This window comes from Rhinoraja longicauda, chromosome 33, assembly GCF_053455715.1.
Source record: "Rhinoraja longicauda isolate Sanriku21f chromosome 33, sRhiLon1.1, whole genome shotgun sequence".
In the NCBI taxonomy this organism is placed as follows: Eukaryota; Metazoa; Chordata; class Chondrichthyes; order Rajiformes; family Arhynchobatidae; genus Rhinoraja; species Rhinoraja longicauda.
The window spans coordinates 20776937-20799591 of NC_135985.1; the positions used below are offsets into that span (position 1 = coordinate 20776937).

The 22655-nt window shown below is 46.3% G+C and overlaps 1 protein-coding gene across 4 annotated transcripts in view; it reads left to right on the forward strand.

Annotated features, from left to right (window-relative positions):
- The window catches only part of LOC144609039 (synaptic vesicle glycoprotein 2B-like), a 192877-nt gene that overhangs the window by 118741 nt on the left and 51481 nt on the right, over positions 1–22655 (forward strand). For 3 of the 4 annotated variants that reach the window (XM_078427369.1, XM_078427370.1, XM_078427368.1), the window contains one exon: positions 15328–16204. The exons of the other annotated variant lie outside the window; for it this stretch is intronic. In XM_078427369.1, the coding sequence (XP_078283495.1) occupies positions 15667–16204 (538 nt within the window). In that variant the 5' untranslated portion in view covers positions 15328–15666. The remainder of the gene's footprint in view (positions 1–15327; positions 16205–22655) is intronic. 4 annotated transcript variants of the gene reach the window in all.

Here is a 22655-nt window from a genome sequence, read left to right on the forward strand (position 1 = left end):
CCCCATACCCCCTCACTCCGCTATCCTTAAGAGCTCTATCCAGCTCTCTCTTGAAAGCATCCAACGAACTGGCCTCCACTGCCTTCTGAGGCAGAGAATTCCACACCTTCACCACTCTCTGACTGAAAAAGTTCCTCCTCATCTCCGTTCTAAATGGCCTACCCCTTATTCTTAAACTGTGGCCCCTGGTTCTGGACTCCCCCAACATTGGGAACACGTTTCCTGCCTCTAATGTGTCCAATCCCCTAATTATCTTATATGTTTCAATAAGATCCCCCCTCATCCTGACATAGAAGTCGTGTGAACTGGTGACCACTGATTGGCATTGGTTCAGTGAGCTGAAGGAGCTTGTTTCTATGCTGTATCTCGAAACTAAAATGAACAGGTTGCCATAAAAACCCATCCTGTTCAATAATCCATCTATATCTGCACCCTACTGTGATACCCTTCCCCTGTTTGAGGCGTGTCCCCCTAGTAGGCTGAATATTGGCACAAGCTTGGGCAAGTCTGGGTTGCCATCAGTCTGAGTGATGGTCCCAACCCAACCCATTGATTTCCTCCAACAGTTTGTTCAGCATCTGCAAACTCATGCATCTTCAGGTTGAATAAAAATAATCAATTTTGTTATTCTTTGTTAATTATTACTAGACCAAGTAGACTCGTTGGGCTCAAACCTCTCCTGCATTGGTGCAGCACCCTCTCCTCCTCCACTCCCCCCTCCCTCCCCCCTTTCCCTCCCCTCGCCCTCTCCCCTTCCCCTCCCCCCTTCTCCATCCCCCTTATACCCCCTCCTCCCCCTCCCTTCCACTCTCACCCTGTGCTCCCTCCCCCTTCCCCTCCCCCTTCCCCTCCCCTCACTTCCCCTCCTGCCCTTCCCTTCCCACTCCATCCCCCTCAACCACCCTTATTCCCCCCTCCTTCCTCCCCCCCTCCTTCCTCCCCCCTCCCTCCCTCCCCCCCACCCTCCTTCCATCCCCCTCCCTCCCTCTCCCCTCTCTCCCTCCCTCCCTCCCTCCCTCCCTCCCTCCCTCCCTCCCTCCCTCCCTAGGAGATAGATTTAAACTTTAACATGTGAATAACTTAAAAAATATAACACCAATTTCAATGAAACTTCTTCCATTAGCACCAAAGGGACGACGGTGAGTAAGGTGGGCCTAAATTTGTCGTGCTATCGTGTACTGTTTTGGCCGTAGTTCAGGAACAAACAGACAAACAAACAAGAGTTTTAGAATATAGATATTTATAATCTTTAATTCTACATTTAAATTCAAAGTGGGGAAAGAGCACGAACGTAGCCCCCCACTAACACAGATTTCGCAGTTGCGTATCCCACACTTTTTTTGTCCCCAAATCTAGGCATGAAGAATGGTTCAGTGAGAGTAATGGGCCAGTATGTGTCTGAGGGAACTGCAGATGCTGGGCCTAAACCAAAGATAGACACAAAATGCTGGAGTAACTCAGTGGGACAGGCAGCATCTCTGGAGAGACAGAATGGGGTTCCTTCTCGCTCCAAGGTAGCTGCCTGTCCCGCTGACTCACTCCAGCATTCTGTGCCTATTAAAGGACTGGTACACAGCTTGGGCCTCTTGTGAAACGGACACCTTTAACTGTGTGGTGAGAGAGTGAATGAGAAACCAGCGACTATAAGGTGAGGAAATCATGAAGAAATATAAATTGCACTTACGATTAATTGGACTCTATATTAAGCTCTGGTGAGGAATGTGAGCGAGTTCTGAATAAATTTTTTAGAGAGTGAAGAGCTATCAGTGACGGCGTAGACCAAGATGTGAATCAGAATTTATCTGCAGTGCTTCATATCTGCTTGCGTGCTCTTGTTTTGAGATTAGTTACATTTTGTGCATCAGCATTACGGAATATTAATTTTCTGGGATAATGTCTGATTGGATTGAAAAGGAGTTTATCAATTGAAATCAACCATGAGACTGGAGGAAAATAACTGCAGACGCTGGTACATATCGAAGGTATCACAAAATGCTGGAGTAACTCAGCAGGTCAGGCAGCATCTAGGAGACAGGGAATGGGTGACGTTTCGGGTCGAGACCCTTCTTCAGTCTGAAGAAGGGTCTCGACCCGAAACGTCACCCATTCCCTCTCTCCTAGATGCTGCCTGACCTGCTGAGTTACTCCAGCATTTTGTGATACCATGAGCCTGGAGGAAGTCGGCCTGCTGCCATTGTCCAGTACTGAGGATGTGGAGTCTGCAGGAACAAGAGGACAGGGCAAGGAGGCATGAAACCTGTTGCAATACAATACAATACAATACAATACAATACAATACAATACAATACAATACAATACAATATATCTTTATTGTCATTGTACAAGGGTACATCGAGATTGGGAATATGACTTCCATTCGATGCCATAAATTAATTAGCTAATCAGTATTAATTTAAACAACCCAATGAAACAAATTAGAACAGTTTTAAAACAGAATAAAGTGCAAGTAGATCTGTGCCGGTTCACTGTGCAATGTGACCATCCGGCTCAGCAGGACCGGTTCATAGCAGCTATGGCCCTGGGGATGAAGCTGTTCCTGAGTCTGGAGGTGCGGGCGTAGAAGGCCTTGTATCGTCTGCCCGATGGTAGAAGTTTGAACAGACTGTTGCAGGGGTGTGAAGAGTCTTTGTGGATGCTGTTGGCTTTTCTGAGGCATCGTGTGTTGTAGATGCCCTCCAAGGCTGGTAGCTGTGTTCCGATGGTCCTCTGAGCTCTATGTCCCCATGCCTCATCTCATCCCCTGCCCTTCCTCAATTTGTTTGTGTTTTTAATTTTTCATCTTCAGGGGACAATCCCTGGCACTGTTTTAAACCTTTCCCATTCTATCTTTCTGTTATCCCTCCCATAGTCCCCTTCCTCCTCTCTCCCCTCCCCCCCCCCCCCCCCCACCCCCACTCCTCGCCCCCACCAGTCCATGCATCGCAGCTTGGTTTGGGAACACCTCCATCCTTGGCCGCAGGAAACTGCAGAGAATTGTGGACACAGGCCCGTCGCATAAACCAAACTCCCTTCCACTGACCCCATTTGCAACTCACGCTGCCTTGGCAAGGCCAGCAGCATAATCAGGGACGAGTCGAACAATTTCCCCCTTCTCCCCCTCTCCCATCAGGCAAGAGGTGTAGAAGTGTGAAAACGCACACCCCCAAATTCAGGGAACGTTTCTTCCCAGCTGTTATCAGGCAACTGAATCATCCAACCAACAACTAGAGAGTGGTCCTGACATACTGTCTACCTCATTGGAGACCTTCAGACTATCTTTAGTCGGACTGTACTGGACTTTATCTTGCCTTTATCATGTATTTGTACACTGTGGATGGTCCAATTGTAATCATGAATTGTCTTTCCGCTGACTGGTTAGCACGCATCACAAGCTTTTCACTGTACTTCAGTACACATGATAATAAACTAAACTCAACTCAAACACAACTCAACTCAACTCAATGTTCCTGAGAACTTCTCTCTCATCCACTGGCTCCGGAAACACTTGAAGTGATAAGAGTCCATGTGCCACTCAATGAGAGATGAACTGGCAAACGTAACCAGGGATACCCAGTGAATGCAGGTCATGAACCTCGTCAGACTTTTCCATTGCACTCCCTCTACGACTGGAACTTGGTTGAGTGCCAAGTAACTAAGATTGCACACTCACCTTTGTTTTGGAATGGCAGTTCAGAGAATGCTTCCTTGCTTGTGTGGAAAGTCACAATGGACTCCCCTCTCCGTTTCCTTGGCAACGCTTCATCATCGTGGGCCCCAAGGGCTAATGGTGGAAGCTTGTTTTCTTTGGTGGAGGCCATTGGAGAACAGACTAGTTGTTGATTAATGAGCTAAAAATATACACTGAAAATTAATTTTGACAGGTGAACTCACCTTTCACTCATGGCGCCTGAGGCCCTTCAGCCCACCAAGCCCGTGCCAGCCCTTTGGGAGATCCGATCAATAAGTCCTCTTCTCTTGCTCCTTCTTCATTCTTCTTGACAATTATTTCCCTTTTCAAATTTTCTACTGAATCGGGTTCCATCAGCCTGACTTGCTTTTATTTCCCCAATGACTCTCTTTTATTCCTTGTTTCCTTTGACAATCTGATTCTGAGGAGATATTTCACACTGATAGAACTCTTGTTGGGACCTCTGCTTCCTTGTCCATTGTAAGCTGAGTGAAGGTACTGAATTTTAACAACGGTGGACGGCTCCACCACATTGCCTTGTCCATTATGCTGATGGGCATGATTCAATCCATGAACTGCATCACTCTCTTCCTGATCAGAGCACATTAGATTCGCTAGACATCCTTAACTGGTTAGTATTTTGGACACTTGTGCCACACTGTGGAGCTTTTATACCCATCAACTGTGGTCAAACATCCTTGGGTGGTTCCCAGGAGCGCTATTAAAGAACATTTGACACCAGCCATTTTGAAGATATAGGATATGTAATGACAAACTTGCTCAAACCTGTAGGTTTTAAGAAGTACTAGACCAAGTGGACCCGTTGGGCCCAAACCTCTCCTGCATTGGTGCAGCACCCTCTCCTCCCCCCCTCATTTCCCCCACCCCCCTTTCCTCCCCTCCCCCCCTCTCCCCCTCCTCCTTCTCCCCTCCCTCCCTCCCTCCCTCCCTCCCTCCCTCCCTCCCTCCCTCCCTCCCTCCCTCCCTCCCTCCCTCCCTCCCTCCCTCCCTCCCTCCCTCCCTCCCTCCCTCCCTCACTCCCTCACTCCCTCCCCCTCCTTCCCTCCCTAGGAGATGGATTTAAACTTTAAAATGTGAATAACTTTAAAAATGTAACACCGATTTCAATGAAATTTCTTCCATTAGCACCAAAGGGACGACAGTGAGTAAGGTGGGCCTAAAATTGTCGCGCTATCGTGCACCATTTTGGTTGTAGTTCAGGAACAAACAAACAAACAAACGAGAGTTATAGTATATGGTTATTGAAGAAGAGAAGGGGAAGGAATTCCAGAGATGGGATCAAAACATACGAGTTTGTAGGTTAATTGGCCTTTGTAAAATTGTGGATGAGGAAATGGGATAACAGAACTAGTGTGAACTAATGATCAATAGTTAGCGTGGACTCGATGGACCGAAGGGCCTGTGTTCCTATTGTATCTCTAAAATAAAGACAGCTGAAGGCCTGGCTGCCAGTGAGGGAGATGTAGAAGGTAAGAAGTTGTGAAGGATAGAGTTTCCACGCTGTGTGACTCTATGACTCTATAACTGAAACCAAGGTACAATGTAGGTCTCAGAAGGATGACTAATGTGGGTCACACCAGGGACCACCTTCTGGAGGTGGCTTTGAGGACCATTGCTGCAGTAACATGGCAGGGTATCATGTAAATGCCTCAACACACCTGACATAAACTTACATAACAAGAGGAGTTGAGTATAGGAGCAAAGAGGTCCTTCTGCAGTTGTACAGGGCCCTAGTGAGACCGCACCTGGAGTACTGTGTGCAGTTTTGGTCTCCAAATTTGAGGAAGGATATTCTTGCTATGGAGGGCGTGCAGCGTAGGTTCACTAGATTAATTCCCGGAATGGCGGGACTGTCGTATGTTGAAAGGCTGGAGCGATTGGGCTTGTATACACTGGAATTTAGAAGGATGAGGGGGGATCTTATTGAAACATATAAGATAATTAGGGGATTGGACACATTAGAGGCAGATAACATGTTCCCAATGTTGGGGGAGTCCAGAACAAGGGGCCACAGTTTGAGAATAAGGGGTAGGCCATTTAGAACGGAGATGAGGAAGAACTTTTTCAGTCAGAGGGTGGTGAAGGTGTGGAATTCTCTGCCTCAGAAGGCAGTGGAGGCCAGTTCGTTGGATGCTTTCAAGAGAGAGCTGGATAGAGCTCTTAAGGATAGCGGAGTGAGGGGGTATGGGGAGAAGGCAGGAACGGGGTACTGATTGATAGTGATCAGCCATGATCGCATTGAATGGCGGTGCTGGCTCGAAGGGCTGAATGGCCTACTCCTGCACCTATTGTCTATTGTCTATTGTCTATTGACTGGCATATGTTGAAAGACTGGAGCGACTAAGCTTGTATACACTGGAATTTAGAAGGATGAGAGGGGATCTTATCGAAACATACAAGATTATTAAGGGGTTGGACACGTTAGAGGCAGGAAACATGTTCCCAATGTTGGGGGAGTCCAGAACCAGGGGCCACAGTTTAAGAATAAGGGGTAGGCCATTTAGAACGGAGATGAGGAAAAACTTTTTCAGTCAGAGAGTTGTGAATCTGTGGAATTCTCTGCCTCAGAAGTCAGTGGAGGCCAATTCTCTGAATGCATTCAAGAGAGAGCTAGATAGAGCTCTTAAGGATAGCGGAGTCAGGGGGATTTATTCACAAAATGCTGGAGTAATTAGCAGGTCAGGCAGCATCTCGGGAGAGAAAGAATGGGTGATGTTTCGGGTCGAGACCCTTCCTCAGGCTGAGTCAGGGGGTATGGGGAGAAGGCAGGAACGGGGTACTGATTGATAATGATCAGCCATGATCACATTGAATGGCGGTGATGGCTCGAAGGGCCAAAAGGCCTCCTCCTGCACCTATTGTCTATTGTCTATTGTCTATTGACTCCTCGCTGGGACCCAGCCAAAAATACATCCATTGGATCTCTTTCATCCTAATTGATATTTCTGACTTTTAACAAAACATAAAAATGAATAAAACACAAGGCCAGGCGCTGAGCAGGAACAAAATAAACCAACAGTAGTTTCCATCTAATGGAATAAATTATGAAACCATTCGGGGAGTTGGGAAATGTTCTGCTGCCTAATGCAAAACTCCTTATGGGATTCTCTCTTCAACACAATTAAAGAGTGCTTGGTGGAATTATATTTGGCTTTTTGTTTGCAAAAGGAAACAAAACTCTCTCTTTGGCGTGTAGAAATAAAGAACTGCAGATGCTGGTTAATATACAAACAGACACAAAGTGCTGGAGTGACTCAATGGGTCAGGCAGCATCTCTGGAGAACATGGATAGGTGACATTTTGGGTCGAGACTCTTCCCCAGTCTGACTGTTGGCTGTTTCTCTGTGGAGGCTGCCTTCCTTGTTGAGTTTTTCCAGAAACCTGGTAACAGGGCAAGAAGCTATTCATGAGTCTGGTGGTGTGCGAAAGGTAGAAATAAGGAACTGCAGATGCTGGTTTACAAAATAAAACATACGACCAACAGTATGGACATTGCTGGACCAACAGTATGAACATTGAATTCTGCAACCCCACCCCCCACTTTCTTCCTCCCCCCTCCCTTGTACTCCATCCCTCTCCCTCCCCTTCCACCTACACTCCTTCCTCTAGCTTCACAATTTGCATTCCTTCAATCCCTTTGTCTCGCAACTTTTCATCTCTGGCCTTTGTCGAACCATCTGCTATTGAAATCCCCCCTCATCTGTGTCCACCTATTACTTGCCAGGCCGTGTCGCATCTAAATGTTTTGTAAATGCTGCAATAGTCCATGCCTCAACTACTGCACCTCCTCTGGCAGCTCGTTCCATACACCCACCACACTTTGTGTGAAACAGTTACCCTTTGGGTTCCTGTTAGAACTTCTCCCCCTCACCTTAAACCTATGTCCTCTGGTTCTTGATTCCCCCACTCTGGGGCAAGGGACTTTGTGCGTCTACCCAGTGACATGTAACAATAATAAACCTAAACCTATGAACCCAGTCTCTCTGGAACCACGTCAAGAATGAGAATGCTGGGAAGTGGCAATAAATCAGCCAAGCTGAATTGAATCCGAGGTATTGATGTTAAAATGATTTCAATGCAATAACGAGCTCATCGATCTTTGGAATCTGATTTTGAAATACTCCTCCTTCTGACCTACGATTGTTAACATTCCTCAGTTAATTCTTCCTTTCCCGAGATTCATCAATGCGTTGTGCTGCATATTCCAGTTTTTTTCAGTTCACTGTCAATGACTGTGTCTCCCAGGTTATGGTGTGTGAGAGTAGCTCTTCTATTGCCAAATGCAGTTTCATATAATCCCACAGACACCAGCAGTCAATATTTCAATTTTTAATTATTTTTTAAAAGTCTATTATCCCAGAATATTTCAGCTCTTACATTAAGTTTAATATAATCTTGGGCATTGAAGGAATGAAGGGGTACAGAATAGAAGGGGTGTTGATTTAGTTTAATTTAGAGATATGGACCTACAACCCATCACGTTCACACTAGTTCTCTGTTATCCCACTTTTGCAACCACTCCCTACACACTTTGGCTAATTTACAGAGGCCAATTAACCTACAAACCCACACGTCTTTGAGTTGTGGAGGACCTGGAGTACTGTGTGCAGTTTTGGTCTCCAAACCGGTAGCGCAGCGGTAGAGTTGCTGCTTTACAGCGAATGCAGCGCCGGAGACTCAGGTTCGATCCTGATTACGGGTGCTGTACTGTAAGGAGTTTGTACGTTCTCCCCGTGACCTGCGTGGGTTTTCTCCGAGATCTTCGGTTTCCTCCCACACTCCAAAGACGTACAGGTATGTAGGTTAATTGGCTGGGTAAATGTAAAAAAAATTGTCCCTAGTGGGTGTAGGATAGTGTTAATGTACGGGGATCGCTGGACGGCACGGACTTGGTGGGCCGAAAAGGCCTGTTTCCGGCTGTATATATATGATATGATATGATATGAAACCAGAGCACCCGGAGAAAACCCATACAGTCATGAAGGGGTGGCACAGTGGTGGCACAGTGGTGGCACAGTGGTGGAGTTGCTGCCTTACAGTGCCAGAGACCCGGGTTCGATCCTGACTACGGGTGCTGTCTATATGGAGTTTGTACGTTCTCCCTGTGACCACGTGGGTTTTCTCCGGGTGCTCGGGTTTCCTCCCACACTCCAAAGACGTGCAGGTTTATAGGTTAATTGACCTCTGTAAATTGTAAATTACCCCCAGCGTGTAGGATAGTACCCGTGTACGGGGTGATTGCTGGTTCGGCGCGGGCTTGGTGGGCTAAAGGGCCTGTTTCCACACTGTGTCTCTAAAGACTAAAGTCACATGGAGAATGTGCAAACTCCATTGACAGTACCAGAGGTCAGGATTGAACTGGTGTCTCTGGCACTGTGAGATAGTAGCTCCATCAGCTGTGCCACTATTTTTCATTATTTTATCCCAGATTATTCCAGCTCTTACATTCAGTGTGATAAATTCTTGGGCATTAAAGGAATCAAGGATATATGGAATGGAAGGTAAAAGGCATTGATGCATGGTTTTAGCCACAATCTTGTCAAATAGCGCGGTGGGATTGGGGGGAATAATTCTTACTGCTGCTCCTATTTTTCACATTCATTTACGAGGCTAATGTATTGTAAAGGAGTTCAATATGTGAGTAATGGAGATGTATTTATGACACAAGAGTTTGTGCTTATCTGCTCAAAATAATGAAATAACAAATAGATTGCAATTCTGAGACATTTGATAGTAATATTTGACTGGATAATGGAGACAGTGTTCCTCTCATCTTATCTGTAATTCTAAGCCTTCATAGCTCCCTCTCCCGAGATCATTCAAGGTGACTGTCAAACGGAAAAGATCATTTCACCATTCCATAAATTCATTGATAATGGCAGTTTGCCCAAATAATTGGAGACACAAAATCCTATCGCCCTTATACGATTACAGTTAAAACACAAAGTACTTGTGCTATAAAGGGTGGCACGGTGGCGCAGCGGTAGAGTTGCTGCCTTACAGCGAATGCAGCGCCGGAGACTCAGGTTCGATCCTGACTACGGGCGCCGTCTGTACGGAGTTTGTACGTTCTCCCCGTGACCTGCGTGGGTTTTCTCCGAGATCTTCGGTTTCCTCCCACACTCCAAAGACGTGCAGGTTTGTAGGTTAATTGGCTGGGCAAATGTAAAAAAAATTGTCCCTAGTGGGGTGTAGGATAGTGTTAGTGTGCAGGGATCGCTGGGCGGCGCGGACCCGGTGGGCCGAAGGGCCTGTTTCTGCGCTGTATCTCTAAATCTAAAATCTAAATCTAAATCTAAACACCAGGATAGGCGCTCACCAAAGAGAACCAAGCCCAAAGCCGAAGTACTACCTAACTGATTATACAAACTTATGCTGACGGCAATAACTAACTGCAATAATCAGCTACCTAGTTAACAAGCACATTAAAAAAACGAATCAAGTATATAATTGGGGTTATCAAGTGGACACCTCCCTTCACTTGTGTTTCATTGAGTTAGGCCCATGACACCTCAGGAAGGCTCAACAGTTAGTTCTGGCGTCTCAGAACCACCCCGCTCAATACTTCCTCTCACCACCTATTCTACCAGTATCTACTAAATAAAGGGAACTGCACACGATTCATTCAAACAAATGCTAAACACTCACATCCTGCCTTCCACTTATCCGAACCCATTATTAAACTCGTAACGCCACAAATATCAACCTTGCATAAAACAGGGATACACTGTTACTTGACGCACACACACATATCCCCAATGAATTGTATCTTTGGACCCTCCTCCCCACACTTTTCAGATCTACTCATTATATATATAATTAATTACCTCCCATGCATCAAATGCACGATCTTGCTCCCTCTATATTTGATCATTTTCACCTCATCACATCCTCCTGCTATTCCTCGCTCCCTGTCAGATCCATGATTCTGTTTGGAGACTCAAGGAACTGCAGGTGCTGGAATCTTGAGCAAAACACAAAGTGCCGGAGGAACTCAGCAGGTCAGGCAGCATCTGGGGGGAGGGAATGGACGAGTGACGTTTCGGGTCGCAACCCTTCTTCAGACCCTGTTTTGCTCAGCCACTTTGTGATGTGTCTTTTGGGAACAGTTCCTCAATTGGTAAACTGCGGATTTTTTCCCCAGCCAGATCGGAAGTCGCAGGAGCCAGAGAAACAAAGCGGCAGATTGTGAATGGCAGCCAACAGCATGACGCTGGCAATGAAATGGCAGTCCTGCAGTGGAACCATATGGATGCTGAGATAGGATATAGAAGAGTCACGCCAGTCCATGAGGGCAGGCGGTTACTGCCTCTGAGGCTGCAGTTAAAGCATATGGATTTAGATTTAGATTTAGATTTAGAGATACAGCGCAGAAACAGGCCCTTCGGCCCACCGGGTCTGCACCGCCCAGCGATCCCCGCACATTAATATTATCCTACACACACTAGGGACGATTTTTACATTTGCCAAGCCAATTAACCTACATACCTGCACGTCTTTGGAGTGTGGGAGGAAACCGAAGATCTCAGAGAAAACCCACGCAGGTCACGGGGAGAACGTACAAACTCCGTACAGACGGCGCCCGTAGTCGGGATCGAATCTGAGTCTCCGGCGCTGCATTCGCTGTAAGGCAGCAACTCTACCGCTGCGCCACCGTGCCGAGGGGTCTTGCTCCAACTTAGCACAAACTACATCTGATGTGACGTTCATTGGGACTGTCATCTCCAACCTTGAGCAAAGCAATTAAAATCGCTATCTGTCCGGGAATGCATTTAGCAATGTAATCTAATAATAATAATAATAATAATAATAAATGTATTTGTCATATGTAGGTTGGCACAGGTTCAACGGTACAATTAAAAGTATTTGACAAGACAACGGGTCACCTCAGCAGTAATATTCCAAGGATAAATAAAATAAAAAATGACATTAGTAAAGTAAAAAGGCAATATTAAAAATAGGTAAAAAGGCAATATTAAAAATAATCAATATATATGATTTGAAATGTGTTGATTTGAGTTCAGACAATTCGCTTTGATTTCATTGCAACATTGTTCTTCCTGCTGATGCCTGGGGCTCTCTGTAATCACCTGGAGCACGATTACTGTTCCGAGGTGATTTGTTTAACGATAGTCTGTAAGACACCGTGACGTCATTGTCGGCCTGCTGACAGCTTCACAACTTTCTAATCATTTGCAAGACAATGTTAATTGCTGTTGGTGCAAAATGGTTTTGTGGAAATGTTTTTTAATGTCTTTTATGCCTTCACTTAACATAACATAATCAAGATATTTAAATGGGTACTATATTTGATAGTGTAGGAAGGAACTGCAGATGCTGGTTTACATCGAAGATAGACACAAAATGCTGGAGTAACTCAGCGGGACAGGCAGCATCTCTGGATAGAAGGAATGCGTGGTGATTCAGGTCAAAACCCTTCTTCAATCTAAAGAAGGGTTCCAACCCGAAACATCACCCATTCCATCTCTCCAGAGATTCTGACTGTATTTAATAGAATTGATTACAGGGAATCTCTGGTTGGTAAATTTGAACAATTTAGTGTTGGATCATTTAAAATGAATTCAGAATGGATTTTTTTTTCACATAGTGGGGAGGAGAGATCTAAATCGTAAAGAATTGTGGTAACTCAGAGGTCGTTAGGACCGAGATTGCTTAGATGTTGTTGGCTAGAAACATTGGAACAGAGAAGGTGGACATCAGGTTATCCATGGTCGAACTTGTATGCAGTTCTGGTCGCCACATTACAGGAAGGATGTAGAGGTTTGGAGAGGGTGTGGAAGAGGTTCACCATACTGCTGCCTGGATTAGAGGGTATTAGCTATAAGGAGAAGTTGGACAGACTTGGATTGTTTCCTGTGGAGTGTCGAATGCTTAGGAGAGACCTGATATCAGTATATAAAATAATGAGTGGCATAGAAAGTGTAGGCAGTACCTTTTTCCAGACTGGAGGGCATAGCTTTAAGGTAAGAAGGGCAAAGTTTAAAGATGATGTGCAGGGCAAGTTTCTTACACACAGTGGAGTGGGTGCCTGGAACTCACTGCCAGTGGGGATGGTGGGAGCAGATATAATAATACAATACAATACAATACAATACAATATATCTTTATTGTCATTGTACAGGGGTACAACGAGATTGGGAATGCGCCTCCCATACGATGCAATAAATTAATTAGCTAGTCAGTATTAATTTAAACAACCCAATGAAACAAATTAGAACAGTTTTAAAACAAAATAAAGTACAAGTAGATCTGTGCCGGTTCACTGTGCGATGTGACCATCCGGCTCAGCAGGACCGGTTCATAGCAGCTATGGCCCTGGGGATGAAGCTGTTCCTGAGTCTGGAGGTGCAGGCGTAGAAGGCCTTGTATCGTCTGCCCGATGGTAGAAGTACGAACAGACTGTTGCAGGGGTGTGAAGAGTCTTTGTGGATGCTGGAGGCTTTTCTGAGGCATCGTGTGTTGTAGATGCCCTCCAAGGCTGGTAGTTGTGTTCCGATGGTCCTCTGAGCTCAATGGACTACCCGCTGAAGAGCTTTCCTCTCTGCCTCCGTGCAGCTGAGATACCACACAGGGATGCCATGTGTTAGGATGCTCTCTCTATGGTGCAGCGGTAGAATGTCGTCAGCAGCTGTTGGGGTAGACCAGACTTCTTCAGTGTTCTTAGGTAGAACAGTCATTGCTGTGCCTTCTTGACCAGCGCAGCAGTGTTAGTGGACCATGTTGGGTCCTCCGAAATGTGAGTGCCCGGAAACGTGAAGCTGGAAGAGGCTTTTAGATAGCCACATTAGATGTGCAGGAAATTGAGAGATATGGATTATGTGTAGACAGAGGAGATTAGTTTAACGTGGCAACATGTTCGCCATGGACATTGTGGGCTGAAGGGCCTGTTCCTGTGCTGCACTGTGCTCTATTCTATGTTCAATGTAAAGAAATGCTGGACGTCAAATAGACAGATGTCAGTCAGTGCAGTGGAACTTACTACCTCATTGGCAAGAATGCTGTTGCTTCACCAGAGGTGACAGATTTACACTATGTCCATTATTGCTGCGCAGGCAAGACAAGTAAAAGTTGATGGGTTATTGCCCTGGGAGGGGAGGGGAGGGGGGGAGAGAGGGGTAGAGGTGGGAAGCAAAGCAAATCACGATGCATTCCTTGTTCAACATCCATATGTGCACACACACACACACACACACACACACACACACACACACACACACACACACACACACACACACACACACACACACACACATACACACACAAACATGGGAGGAGTCCCTTTGGCACACCACAACTCTGTGCAGCAGCAGTTCAGCTGGTCTCTTTCCTCACTTCAGCTTCCCTGCTGAATGCATTATTGATTCTGCCTCCATTACCCTTGGCAATGCATTCTTATGCAGTCGCTGCATAAAAACGTTTTTTTCCTACTGTTACTTTTGCTTCCAATCCTCCTCATTCTCTGACCCCTGGTGTATTGGCCTCTGTGCCGCTGGGAGCTTCTCTAGCCCCCGTGCCTGCACTCTTCACGATTTCATCGACCTCCCCCCAAAACCCCTCTCAATCTACGCTGTTCCAAGGAGAAATTCACCGGTCTATCCACGTAACTAACTTCTTTTACCCCTGTGACATTTCAAGACTCATTCTCACTGGATAGTGGAGGGTGGCTGACACAGAACAAAGGGCTGGAGACACGGGGAACTGCAGATGCTGGTGTACAAAAAAGACACAAAACGCTGGAGTAACTCAGCAGGTCAGGCAGCATCACTGGACAACATGGATAGGTGACATCTTGGGTGGGACCCTTCTTCTAAAAAAAGGATCCTGACCCGAAACGTCACCAACCACCGTTCTCCAGAGATGCTGCCTGACCTGCTTACTCCAGCACTTGTGTCTTTTAGAATGAAGAGTTGTTTCCTATACCAAGTTCATAAGGTCTTGCTGCTAATAGCAGCTCCAACTTATATTACAGCGGGCAGGGCAAGTTGAACCTACCCCTATGTCCTTGTTACCAAAAAGTCCACTGTCAGCTAAAACAACAGGCAATGGAGACAGGACAAATAGTGTTCAGTTCAGAGATGAGAACAGCAGGTTGTGAAGGAGAGAGTCCAAAAATGATGCGACATGATTAAAATATTCACCTTTTAATTTACAGCCTCATGTTTAATAAACCAAACACAGGATTCCACTGAGAATCGGTGTAAGAAAATAACTGCAGATGCTGGTACAAATCGAAGGTATTTATTGACAAAATGCTGGAGTAACTCAGCAGGTCAGGCAGCATCTTGGGAGAGAAGGAATGGGTGACGTTTCGGGTCGAGACCCTTCTTCAGTCTGAGGAAGGGTCTCGACCCGAAACGTCGCCCATTCCTTCTCTCCCGAGATGCTGCCTGACCTGCTGAGTTACTCCAGCATTTTGTGAATAAATACCACTGAGAATCGGTGTGTGCTTGAAGCCTCCAAAGAGCACAAAGACATTCGTGAAAACAGCAAGCAGCTCAATTTAACAGGAGATGGAGAAGAGACAGGTTGTAAACGTAACTCATTTCAGTTCCGTTCGTGCCAGGCAAATTTATTTTATTTTCCATCTCGTCTTGCAGGAATTCGCTTCTTGGACCGATCACTGAATCTCGCTAAAGGTTATCCGTCATTTCAAGGCACCGAGAGAGCGAAGCTTTTTACGACGGGTTGGAAGGATTGCCGAGCAGTCTCCGTGATTACACTCTGGGAGCGATGCACTGACCTCATTGTGGAACTGAGGAACCAGTTCAAGGCTTCAGTTATTTCTCCAACAGAGTTCTCCTGGGAAATCAACAGAAGGCCGTCCATTGCCTGCCATTACTTTGACCGTGCCTGCCTTTTAACAGTGGAATAAATTGTGGCTAGACCATGCCCCTGTAGTCCAGCGGATGAAGTCTAGTGTGTAGAGAAGGTGGGTGATGAACGACGGTTTTGGGAATAACTCAACCTTCTTCCAAGGAGCCAAGGACATTGCCAACGAGGCCAAGAGGCAGGGGAGGATGCAGGACTCTTACGGCCGGTACGAAGGTGGCGGGGAGTACGCCTCGCACGATGGGGGTTATTACCACAGCGGGGACGCTCACGGGCAGGAGGACGGCGACAGCGATGCCACGGAAGGGCACGACGAAGACGACGAGATCTACGAGGGGGAGTACCAGGGCATCCCCCACCCCAACGACATTAAGGCCAGTCAGATGGCGGCAAGTCAACCCATGCCAGATGAGTACAGGGACCAGGCCGAGCTAATGGCGGAGCGGATGAAGGACGAGGAGCAGCTGGCACACCAGTACGAGTCCATCATCGAGGAGTGCGGGCACGGACGCTTCCAATGGACACTTTTCTTTGTCTTAGGTTTGGCCCTAATGGCGGATGGAGTGGAGGTGTTTGTGGTTGGCTTTGCACTCCCTACGGCAGAACGGGACATGTGCATGTCAAACTCCAACAAGGGAATGCTCGGTGAGTCCAGTCACAGTTGTGCTTGTGTGTGTGTGTGTGCGCCTCCTTACGTGGTGATTAAGGCAAATCATTGCATTCGCTTTCCTCCTTAAAAATCGAAGGGTTAATCGTAAGGACAACTGGAGATACCAGAATAGCCATCCAGTAGTTTGGATGTCAGCCAGATACGGGTCAGAGAGTCAATGAATCACGCAGCACAGAAGCAGACCCTTCAGTTGATTAGTCAGGGAACCACGGGTTATCGGGGGAAGGCAGGAGAATGGGGTTGAAAAGAAATGATAGATCAACCATGGCTGAATGGCAGAGTAGACTTGATGGGCCAAATGGCCTCATTCTGCTCCTATAACTTGTGAGTCCATCAGTTACCCATTTACACTTATCCTACACCAATTCCAATTTTCCATTCTCCTCTTTGGCATGAGATGCATGAGGACATCTTTGCAAACTGATGTGAATAATCAGCGCCAAACTGGTGCTGTAGTATACTGTCTCAGTGTACTACTGCTGCACACCTGTACTGTATCTGAGATGCTTATCCAAGAGGCATCCAAGTACTTATGTATAGTGATACTTGTACTGAGCTGTGTACAAAAATGAATTTCACTGTGCCTCAGTCCATGTGACAAAAATAAAGTACCATTGGCCATTGACAATTGACCATCAGCATAATAGCACTTATCAGTCAACGGAGGAACAATTGATTGGACATGCCAAAGTTTCCATGTTGAACTGTTGTCTCAGAGAGTGAAATGTTGTGGGTTTTCTGGAGGGATGAAGCTCACATTTTGGGAGAGGGGAGGTTTTTTTCTCTCACTTAAGTCGCATCCCTTTAGCAAGAGACCTGGTGTAAAAATTGATACCCAGTCGCAAGTCCTTAATGTGCAGCAGGTAAGGGTCTTTTGTTATACCTTGTTTCCGAATTCAACCTAATGCATTCAAGTTTCAGTCATGGTGCAATATAAAGTCGTTCTTTTATATCATGTTTGGCATGAGTGAAGGTGGCGTGAACAGTTTTATTTGTTAATACTCCGTAAATGTTGAAACTGTGTACATTTCTTTCCGCTGGCTAAAGTCCAACATTGACCTGACTTAAATTGAGTCAATTAGAAGATTGAGGGGGGATCTTATAGAAACTTACAAAATACTTAAGGGGTTGGACAGGCTAGATGCAGGAAGATTGTTCCCGATGTTGGGGAAGTCCAGAACAAGGAGTCACAGTTTAAGGATAAGGGGGAAGTCTTTTAGGACCGAGATGAGAACGTTTTTTTTCACACAGAGAGTGGTGAATCTGTGGAATTCTCTGCCACAGAAGGTAGTTGAGGCCAGTTCATTGGCTATATTTAAGAGGAGTTAGATGTGGCCCTTGTGGCTAAAGGGATCAAGGGGTATGGAGAGAAGGCAGGTACGGGATACTGAGTTGGATGATCAGCCATGATCATATTGAATGGCGGTGCAGGCTCGAAGGGCCGAATGGCCTACTCCTGCACCTATTTTCTATGTTTCTATGTGTCAATATGTTATTTTCCTCCCTCTTTTGCTCCTCGCATAATGTTTTGAGTTTGATTCCAGCAGCCCCAAAAGGCTATTCTAGTATATTCAATTGTCCTGAAGATTAACCCTTCAATTTTTCTTAGGATTAACCCTTCAATTCTTAAGGAGGAAAGAGAAGCTAACTCATTGATCATGTATGAGCAGTTAGATCAATCAGCATCTGAGACTCAATCTGCCTTCATTTAGCTTGCACCTCCTAGGTGTCCTGTGGATCAGGGACTCCAGCCAGACTAAGACCAACCACGTCTCCTTCCACAGCATTAGGACACTGTGACACCGTTTTCAACCTCGTGGCCTCCATGGTCAGGATCAGTGAAGATCTGGGTTTGATGCGGGAATCTTCCAGAACAATATGGTTTAGTCATAGAAACATAGAAAGATAGAAACATAGAGAATTGGTGCTGGAGGAGGCCATTTGGCCCTTCGAGCCAGCACCGCCATTCATTGTGATCATGGCTGATCATCCACAATCAATAACCCGTGCCTGCCTTCTCCCCATACCCCTTGATTCCACTAGCCCCTAGAGCTCTATCTAACTCTCTCTTAAATCCATCCAGTGATTTGGCCTCCACTGCCCTCTGTGGCAGAGAATTCCACAAATTCACAACTCTGGGTGAAAAGGTTCCTTCCCACATCAGTTTTAAATGGCCTCCCCTTTATTCTAAGACTGTGGCCCCTGGTTCTGGACTTCCTCAACATTGGGAACATTTTTCCTGCATCTAGCTTGTCCAATCCTTTTATAATTTTACATGTTTCTATAAGACCCCCTCTCATCCTTCTAAACTCCAGTGAAGTCCCTGAGACTACTCTGTGTCTTTAGCACAAAAGTCTTGGGAGAAATTTCAGTGCAATGCTGACGGTTTCCTTATTCTCTCCAAGGAGGTGAGCATTTGACTTCCCATCCCCAATTTAGTTCAGTTTAGAGATTTTTTAGATTTAGAGATACAGCGCAGAAACAGGCTCTTTCGGCCCACCGGGTCCGCGCCGCCCAGCGATCCCCGCACACTAACACTATCCTACACCCACTAGGGCTAATTTTTACATTTTCCCAGCCAATTAACCTACACACCTGTACGTCTTTGGAGTGTGGGAGGAAACCGAAGATCTCGGAGAAAACCCACGCAGGTCACGGGGAGAACGTACAAATTCCGTACAGACGGCGCCCGTAGTCAGGATCGAACCTGAGTCTCCGGCACTGCATTCGCTGTAAGGCAGCAACTCTACCGCTGCGCCACCGTGCCGCCACAGTATGGAAATAGGCCCTTTGGCCCACTGAGTCCGCAGTGACCATCAATCGCCCGTTCACGCTGGTTCTATGTTATCCCGCATTCTCATTTATTCCTTGCACACTAGGGGCAATTTACAGCGACCAATTAACCTACAAACCAATATGTCTATGGGGTAGGAAGGAACTGCAGACAGACACAAAATGCTGGAGTAACAGACACTGGTTTAAACCAAAGATATGCACAATAAGCTGGGGAAACTCAGCGGGACAGGCAGCATGTCGGGAGAGAAGGAATGGGTGACATTTCGGGTCAAGACCTTTCTTCTGGGGTGTGCGATGAAACTCATGCAGACACAGCGAGAATATACAAACTCAGGTAGCTCATGATCACTCTCTAGTTGTTGATAGGGTGGTTCAGTTGCCTGATAACAGCTGGGAAGAAACAGTCCCTGAATCTGGAGGTGTGCGTTTTCACACTTCTGTACCTCTTGCCTGATGGGAGAGGGGGAGCAGAGGACGTGACCGAGGTGAGGCTCATCCTCGAGGTGTTATCCTTTGAAACCAAGGCCTTAGCGAACTGGAAAAGTTACTCCAGTTAGTTGTCTAAGCTATTCGGCCACGATTCCCTCACTTGTAGCTTCTAATGCTGTGAAGAACAATGGAACAACACTGTATGCCCCCCCCCGTACTCCACCAAATAACACACCATTCTGACTTGGACATATGTCGCCATTCCACCATTGTCAGAGATTCTAAATCATGAAATTCCTTCTCCAAAGACATTACTTGAGTAATACTTTATACTTTAGAGATACAGCACTGAAACAGGCCCTTCGGCCCACTGAGTCCACGCAGACCAGTGATCACCTCATACACTAGCACGACCCTACACTCTAGGGGCAATTTACAGAAGCCGATTAACCCACAAACCCACACGTCTTTGGAGTGTGAGAGGAAACCGGAGCACCCGGAGAAAACCCACGCAGGCCACAGGGAAGAGCGTGCAAACTCCATACAGACAGCACCCATAGTCAGGATGGAACCCGGGTCGATGGCGCTGTGAGGCAGCAACTCTACCGCTGCACCACCGTGCCGCCACAGTGGAAGTACTTGCAGAAGGACCTCAATGATTCAAAATGGTGACTGCCCACCAACCGTGGGCGGCCACGGCGGCATAACGGTAGAGTTACTGACTTACGTGTTCCATCCCGACTACGGGTGCTGTCTGTACGGTTTTCCCCGTGACCACGTGGGTTTCTTCCGAGATCTTCGGTTTCCTCCCACGCTCCAAAGACGTGCAGTTTGGGGGTAAAGTGGCTTGGAAGAAGTGTCAATTGTACCTAATGTGTGTAGGGTGGTGTTAATGCGCTGGGATCGCTGGTCGGTGTGGGCTCGGTGGGCCGAAGGGCCTGTTTCAGTGCTGTTTCTCTAAACTAAACCAGAAACTAAATTTATTAAGGGCAGTTGGGGATGGACAATGTGTTTTGCCACCGGCGCCCAGATCCTAAAAGGTAGATAAATAAGTACAAAGACCTGAGGAGATATCCCACATGCATGGAAAATATTTATTTCTAAACCTATGGGGCATGATGACATAAATTAGCTGCTACTTTTTCTACATTGTGGAAGATAGCTGTGGTTTGGTGTAATGAAGCCACAGGGTCAATCTGTACAGTTAATACACCCTTTGGTCCACCAAGTCCCTGCTGACTATTAAGTAGCTAGCTGTACTAATCCCATTTACCAGCACCTCATCCATGGCCTTCTTTGCCCCAGTAAATCAGGTGTTTTGGTTTAGTTTAGTTGTGTTTAGAGATACAGCATGGAAACAGGCCCTTCGGCCCACCGAGTCCTCACCGACCAGCGATCCCCGTTCACTAGCACTATTCGACACACTAGGGACAATTTACAACCTTCACCAAGGCAATTAACCTACAAACCTGTACATCTTTAGAGTGTGGGAGGAAACCGGAACACCTGGAGAAAACCCACGCAGGTCACGGGGAGAACGTACAAACGCCGTACAGACAGCATCCGTAGTCAGGATCGATCCTGGGTCTCTGGCGCTGTGAGGCAGCAACTCTACTGCTGTACCACTGTGCCACTCATAGAGATACTTCTTAAATCTGCCTGCAAAGGAGCACAAGAGGATAATGGGAAACTGGAGGTATTTAGATTTTAGATTTAGAGATACAGCGCAGAAACAGGCCCTTCGGCCCACCGGGTCCGCACCGCCCAGCGATCCCCGCACATCAACACTATCCTACACCCACTAGGGTCAAGTTTTACATTTGCCCAGCCAATTAACCTTCAAACCTGTACGTCTTTGGAGTGTGGGAGGAAACCGAAGATCTCGGAGAAAACCCACGCAAGTCACGGGGAGAACGTACAAACTCTGTACAGACAAGCACCCGTAGTCAGGATCGAACTTGAGTCTCCGGCGCTGCATTCGGTGTAAGGCAGCAACTCTACCGATGCGCCACCGTACAAAGCTATACTAATCCCTGTGGCACGCTGGTGCAGCGGTAGAGTTGTTGTCTTACAGCCCTTGCAGTGTCCGAGACCTGGGTTCGATCCTGACTACGGGTGTTGCCTGTACGGAGTTTGTACGTTCTCCCCGTGACCTGCGTGGGTTTTCACTGAGATCTTCGGTTTCCTCCCGCACTTCAAAGACGTACAGGTTTGTAGGTTAATTGTCTTGGGTTTTTATACTTGGTATCAGTGTAAAATTGTCCCCTAGTGTGTGTAGGCTTGTGTTAATGTGCGGTGATCGCTGGTCGATGCGGACACATGGGGCTGAAGGGCCTGTTTCTGCACTGTATCTCTAAACTAAACTAAAACAAAGAACTAAAGAATGAAGGCCAAGAAAAGAACCTCCTTATACCTCCATTTTCCCCCGCCCCTGATTCCGAAGAAGGGTTTCGACCCGAAATATTACCTATTCCTTTTCTCCAGAGATGCTACCTGACCTGCTGAGTTACTCCACCATTTTGTGTCTACCTTCGATGTAAACTAGCAAATCTGCAGATCATTCCTGCACATTTGTTCATTAACTTAGACACAATAGACTGCAGATGCCAGAAACCTGCATCAGGTTTTTAATGTAAAATATTGATAATTCTCTTCCCTCACACAAATGCTGGTCTACCCGTTAGGTCCCTCCAGTAGGTTGTTTGTTATTCACTAATGGAGTTCCGTTAAGGATTGTTAAAGGCGAGAGGTTACGTTAGATAATGTAAGAAAGGCAGATTGAATTGATAACACAACTATATAAGACTGAATTCAATATTTTGTTGTTTATGGAATGTCTTATTAGAACGATGGCCAGGTGCCCAGAATCCTGCTGTGTGTTGTGAGCTTACAGTTCTTTATTGATTTGAGGAGTTTAATGCACATTACTCCTTAAAATGCTATCTTACATTTTGTGTATTTCCATTGAGGGGAATAAATTCTTGAGATTGTAGTGCATTAACTAAGTGTCTTGAACAAAGGGAAAAGTAATGATGTTGAAACTGCACACATCCTCCAAGGCACTCGTAGATTTTGAAGTGGCGTTGTTTGCCTAGATAATGGTTGGAAAGGATTTATCCTCTCTACGAACTGAAAGGAGATGGGACTTAGAGAGCCCCCTCTCTTTTTTTTCAATCAGAAATATTTATTCAAATATTAAAA